At 34.9% G+C, this 6,859-nt stretch overlaps 1 protein-coding gene across 1 annotated transcript in view; it reads right to left on the bottom strand.

The window, feature by feature from the left end:
• GAPVD1 (GTPase activating protein and VPS9 domains 1) overlaps positions 1-6,859 on the bottom strand; it is a 58,592-nt gene that overhangs the window by 31,550 nt on the left and 20,183 nt on the right. Inside the window, 5 exon segments of the mRNA XM_006917967.3 lie at positions 354-514; positions 3,644-3,833; positions 3,979-4,113; positions 4,936-5,022; positions 6,507-6,859. The exon segment at positions 6,507-6,859 is cut by the window's right edge and continues 7 nt beyond it. Of these exon segments, the coding sequence (XP_006918029.1) occupies positions 354-514; positions 3,644-3,833; positions 3,979-4,113; positions 4,936-5,022; positions 6,507-6,859 (926 nt within the window).

Raw genomic sequence — 6,859 nt, 5'->3', positions numbered from 1 at the left:
TATATGATTAGAAAGAAAAAAAAAAACACAAAACACTTTCTACAGGTCACTGGAAAAGTCTCAACTTCCACATCACAATTTCCTGGCTTTCTGTCTCTTTCACTATTAGGAAAATTCCTTTTGGTGTGGACCTGGTCACCAACTACAGTGCCATAGACATATTAATGTGCAGGGCTTCCAGAACTGCTGACAAGAAATTTAGCATTTGATGGTGTGTCATGGCAGGCCCTCTGAAGATAATGAAAAATATTCATTAAATGCATACTGATTTATAGAAGTGACCATTAATTAGAATGGAATCTAAATTTCTTAACATTGATGGCTACAAGTTAAATGTAACAATACAGTCATACCTCATTTTCTGACATCATCCCTGGAGTAAGTTGGGGACCTGTCCCTAAGGAAATGACCAAGACTTCTTCTGGCTGTATCTCCTGGATGGTTTCTTGAGATGATCCTTCATGGTCCATATGTAGGTCCATTAGCACATTGGTGCGACTTCTACTCCGAGTTGCTAATAAAAAAATTTCAAGTAACACAATTTATAAAAAAAGATAAAGAAAGTGGCACACTAAATACAAATATATATTTTCTATTAATGTAGAACATTTGCGCATGCATACACAAAAAAAGAGTGGTGAAAATATGAATAAGAAAAAAAAACCCTATATCTTCCCAGTTACTCTACTGATGACTAATATAGTTTCTCCTTCAAAACTGATAAGCAGAAACAATGATCCATGTTCACCTGACAGGGAATGACACACAGATGACCACATCTGTAGAACAGCAAATATGTCCCAATCAATTTAAGACTCGGGATGACAGGAAAAGCATTACCCTATTTCTTATCTTTTCAAGATACTTCAACTATTTCACCTATAAATAACTGCCAAGGGTCTCCCATACTAAGAACTGAATTTATAAGCATTAGAAAATTTCATATAGAAATCTGATTGCCATATAAAGTAATATACATTAATTAGGCAAATGATGACAAAACCAGAAAGTTTGTCTTTTCTAAAATGAATTAACCTCTTCCCAAAGATGGAGATTTCCCTATGTTGAATACAAGTTTCCCTTCTGCTTACTGGAAACATTCTAAATTAATACAGGATTAATTATTTTGGGGTGTTTTTTCCCCTACCTAATACTTTTATCTAAAATAATCCAGCCTACAGATCTTACAAGAATATCTGAAAGATCTAGATAGTTGGTGACAATTTGAGTTTCGGTCTTCTGTGATAAGTTTCAATTTTCTTTCAGAGGTCAGTAAAATTCAATACAATCTGAATACTACTAGAAATTTTATTGCAGGGCAAAATAATCAAAAGTACAGACCTAAAGCAAAAATATTCTATAGTATCAAGTCTTTCAACTTCACTTTGAGTGAAACTGATCTAAAGACAGAAATATAGAGAATCATCTCCTCTCCACAATGCTATAGATCTGTTCATTAATAACTCTTACTTTCAAAATTCAGAGCACACATCAACTTCCAAAAGTCAGGTGCACCCACACCTTTTTTTGCTGACCTTCACTATCTTCTACTGAATTGTGAACTTAAATTCAACTTCATGAATAGGGAACAACTACATGAATCTTAAACAACAAACGTTATAATTTATAAAAATGCAAGTAATCAAAATTCATGTAGCAATGTACACAAAGCAAAAGCAACATGCACGTGGAGCACACTTTTATAAACTGTTTCTTAAATAAAAGTTGTACAAGAAGAGGAAGAACAGCCTATTACCCACCAAATGGGGTTACTAGAGCTATATGAGCAGTAAGATTGGTGGCTGAGGAATCCCAGGCAGTGATGGCTGCTAACTGTTGTCCTGGGTTGCGAAAGCATTAAACAGAAAGAAAATCAACCCTCTGAATAATGGACACATTTTTTAAAATATGAAATAATAAATTCAATTACCAGGTCACACAGACTATACAAAATAATACTGGGAAAACACTTGAAATTTACTTTCCATTATCCCCATATTTAATGATACTTCTGGATGACAAGAAATGAAAAAACTAATGTACAGGAGTGAATAATGAACATTTTTATCTCTAATTTACCAAATCATTTATTTCTTGATGCGAAAAAAAATGTGCAAATAGCCTATATTAAAAATCATTGAGTGTCAAACTTCATTTTTTTCCTATTTTTAATTCTGAAAATTGACATTTGGGATGGTGAAAGCTAACGACTTAAAGCAGCGGTCCCCAACCATTTTGGCACCAGGGACCGGTGCTCCTATGAGAATCTAATGCCTGATGATCTGAGCTGGTGCTGAGGTGGTGATGCTACCATGGGGGAGCGGCTGCAGATATAGATGAAGCTTCGCTCGCTCTCCTGCCACCCACCTCCTGCTGTGCAGCCCAGTTCCTAACAGGCCACGGACCGGTACCGGTCCACGGCCCCGGGGTTGGGGAGCCCTGACTTAAAGATTATGATATCGCATTCCTGTTGATGATATTATTTCATATTATGTTAAATATAAGGTAGATTAATTTTAAGAAACTGACGATTTTTAACAAATCAGCTCATGTATGTTTAAAAATAAAATCTCATTCTTCAAAATGTAAAAAATATAATTGTTCATTTTCACTAATTATTACTGAGGTCTTCGTTATTATTAAAAAATTATCCCTAACCTACTCTGCTCCCTTGGCCTAAACACTCTTTTGCTATCTTATTCACTTTGTGTAACTCTCATTCATCCTTCAAGAGAAAGTGCAGGCTTCACCTGCTCCAGGATCACCACCCAGCTAAGTTAGATGTCTTGATAATCCTCTATGCTTATGTCCATCAAACACTTAGTACACCGAAGGGTCTTGGTCTCTTCCTGTTCTCTACAATCAGACTATTGGCAGCTGGCTTCGAGTAAGGACACGTCCTAAGGTCTTTGTATCCCTAGTGTCTAACACAGTGCCCTACCTGCAGGGTAGTGATTATAATGCCTACCTGTTTTGCATGGATTTTTTGCATGGATTAAATGAAACATTTATAAAGTGATTACCCAGTGTCTGGTACACAGTATATGCTCAATTAATTTTTTGGTATATATCTATGGATAATAGATGTTTATTAAGTGAATAAAGCTTAATTAAGCCTAATTCTTAATGAATAAATAACAAAATAAATTGGAAATTTTGTTTTACTTTATAAAATAACAAAGATATCTTAGCTCAGTTGATAAAAGACTATTAGTAACAATAATGGAAAAATAATAACTGTATTTTCAACTTTACTGATCGGAATTTCTAAACTATTATTTTATTATATTATTTAGAATTTTGTAGAAGGGAAAGGGCTACATAATTCAAATAATGACTACTTATAACAAATGACACTTTTAAAGTTTCCCAAAAAAAGACATTAAAATATAAGCAAAGTATACTGCAGGTAGCATGATTTCAATTGATTATGAAAATCGTGGTCTAGATAAAGCTAAAGCCTACTGCTAAACTTTAACTAATCTGGTACAACTATAAAAAACTGAATTACTATCAGTAAATGTGAAGAGAAAGACATTTCCAAATTATTTAAAACTGTATTTCAAAAACACCGAGCAATAATAAAGGCTAATAAAAAGAAACATTAAATTTAAGGAAAGCCCCACAAGAAAAGTCTCTTTACCTATAGGCAAGCGATTCTTTTTATTTGCTGGCGTGGTTGCTGGAGACAGCTGCGGGGTATTGTACGGAGTCATTTCCAAACTGCTGCTTTTCCCTGGCTTCGCCTGGGGCAGGTTTGCCAACAGATTGTCAAGAGCCATTCTATCTTCTCTCAGCTGATCTCCAGACATCACACTCTTCATGAAATTCACCTGGCAAAAGTAAATGGACATTAGCTAGTGAAATCAATTTTTCAAACACAATATATTTTCCTCACGCAATGTACTCATCTATGATTCTGTCCGTGCTCAGATAAATGACTCCCAAGAAAATTCTATTAAAGAATCAAGCCATTACCAGGGTGATAAGCTGACTGTAGGTTATATAAACCACGGTTCTGCTCAGCCCTTCCAGAAGATTAACGGAGGACAGTGGAGGGGTCTCCACTGCACGGCCCCCAATTACAACATCGAGGAAAGCAGCAACGCAGCTCTGTTAAAACAGGAAAAGATCACAGTGAAGTACTTCTTCTCCTCTAAAATAAGAGAACAAAGTTTCTGATTAAGGTAGACAAGCATGCAAAGTTTTTCTTCTTGAAAATATTATTAAACCCAACATTTAAAAAAAAATTAAATTCTTTATGAACTGACATAGAATGATCTTCAAGATATTTCGGGTCGTGAAACTAACATACTGCAGAACAGTGCTCGCTATCCTACCATTTGTGAAAAGGGAGGATTAGGGTAATTGGGAAAATATATGTAGGAATTTGCTTGTATACACACGGATCTCTTGAAGCACACACAAAAGACTGATAACATCAAGAAATTTGGCGGGGGAGGAAATAAAGGCTAGAGATCAGAGGTGGAAGGGAAATTTCACTGTAAAGTCTATGAATTTTGAACTAGATTGAATATAGCCTACTCAGATATGATTAAAATTTTATTTAATTAAACTAATTGAACAATGCCATAAATATTAACTTATGAAATACACGTAAAATTATACAATTATTGCCAATTTGATTTAGTGACAATTTTTTAAAATTAAACTTTTCAAAATAAAATAATCTTAATAGCTCTTTGGTTCTCATTACAATGGCCTCTCGACACTTCTATAAGTGAGAATTAGTAATTTTTAGTGACATCTTCCTCTAAATGCTGCTGACCCAACATTGTATGCTCTCTAGCTAAACCAAGGGTAATTGAAAAGCACATTTAATTTATACACCACCTAAGGACAAGATTTAACAAAGACAATAGTTAGGTTTGCTACTATGAACAGTATTCCACGTGACATAGCGTTCATTCTTACTTTGTCAAATTTTCCAAGGCTGCTCTTCGTCCGGGGGTCTCCCTCCTCAGAGCCAGTCATTGCTAACTGCTGCAAAAGGCGGCCGACCTGCAACCCAAAGCAGTGGGGAGACACAGGCTGTAACGTACAAAGTTCTCTGTGAAAGTACTTACTCACTTCTCCTCTAAAATCTCTTTCATAGTAATATTCACACCACCTGACCAGACAGACAAAACAGGGTCCCCAATGTGTGTCTTGCCAACATCAGGTTTTATTGTAGTTAGAGTTATAAAGAGTAAGTAGAAAATTTTGCTTTGATTTCTCTTCAACAAATGATATCGACATTAGGTAATAAAAATACACCTTTGTTTCTGATGTTGTACTTTTCATGTGCTTAGAAATTTTAAAATTAATTTGTAAAAGCTGACTCAAATTATTTCAAGTTAATGCTAAGTACTTTTCCCTATATAGTTCACAAAGTACTCATGGTAGATCTTTTCCCCACCAGACTGAAAAGCAAACAATTCCTAAAAAATGTATGCTGTTTGAAAAGTAAATATTAATTCACGGAACAAGTTCCTTACTGACAAAAGTGAACTGTTAATCCACTTTCTTTAAAGATACTTTGCTGAAAGTTAACATGATATAGCATCATCTTCTTAATATCTAGGACAATATCCCCTTTTTATCATTTTGAAAATATGTGATTCAATTTCTGTTAGAATGACAAAAATAAAAACTACAGCTACATTATCATAAGAACAAACTTAGTATTTCACAGATGATAAAAAAATTTTATTTCAGAGATTTCTATAGTTAATTGCTAAGTACCCTAGTGTAATCGAACCGATCATGAAAAAAAAGTGTATGATTAAAAAGAATCATCCAAAGATATATCCTATTCCAAATAAACTCAGTCTCCTCTTCACAGTATTCCTGAGACATGTGATTAAAAGATTCCCTTAAGAAATAACATGATTTCAGTAGTTCAGATAATTAGAAAAAAAAAAAAAGTGTTAATGTAAATCCCCAAATCCTCTTTCTAAAACTCTTGGGTCTAGAAGAATTTCATATTTCAAGATTTAGAGATTTCAAAAAGGTTGGTTAGTGTGTAAGATGTCCAGTATTTAGGGTAGCATCCTACAATCAAACACAGGAACATTTCTGCAGCAAACATGAGTATTCATTAGTGCTAAATGGAATAATGAACAATTATAAATAGCCACATGATTGTTCAGATTAGGTTTTGCTACCAAATAAAGTACAAAAGACTCAGTTTTCAATCATTCCAGATTTTGAAATCATGGGAAGGGGACGGTGGGCTTGTTCTGGAAAATCTAATCAACTATACATTAGGAGGTGTAAGGATTTCGTTTAAAAACTAATACAAAATGTTTTATGACAACAATATTTTAAAGTCCCAATATGACTGCTTTTATACCTTAGGCAGCAAATATTTAGGACAGTCTAAGGAAAAGGAATGATTGGTAAGAATCTATGAATATTGTCATCGGATTTTCTGATCCCGCCCCTATTGCCTAATCAACTGATTTCAGACCGAATGCCACGATAACGACAACAGCAAGGCATACCTGCATCAGATTGAATCTTGCCACCTCATTAATTGGAGCATCGGAAATTATTCCATACTGTTCTGGATTGACAACTGCAGGACAAATGAAGCAAGCTAACAGGAGGTCGGTACACATTGCCCTGACTTCCCCAACTTCCAGTCTATCTACACAGGACAGGGTCTTGTACATCTGTGACACGATCCATCTCAAACTATGTGGAAAGCAATAGGTGTTCTGTTTGAGATAACCAATAAATTTGTTCACCAAAGCCACTAGTTTGGCCTCATTGGAATCTACCATCTCTTGAACCTTTTGCCTGAATCTATCTGAGCCTTTCTCTCCAAAGAGTTTTTCCTGCCGAGAAGGGGAGA

Source organism: Pteropus alecto, unplaced genomic scaffold (genome assembly GCF_000325575.1).
Source record: "Pteropus alecto unplaced genomic scaffold, ASM32557v1 scaffold67, whole genome shotgun sequence".
Lineage (NCBI taxonomy): Eukaryota > Metazoa > Chordata > Mammalia > Chiroptera > Pteropodidae > Pteropus > Pteropus alecto.
Note: the sequence above shows the minus strand (reverse complement) of the source record. Positions and strands in the feature narration are given on the sequence as shown.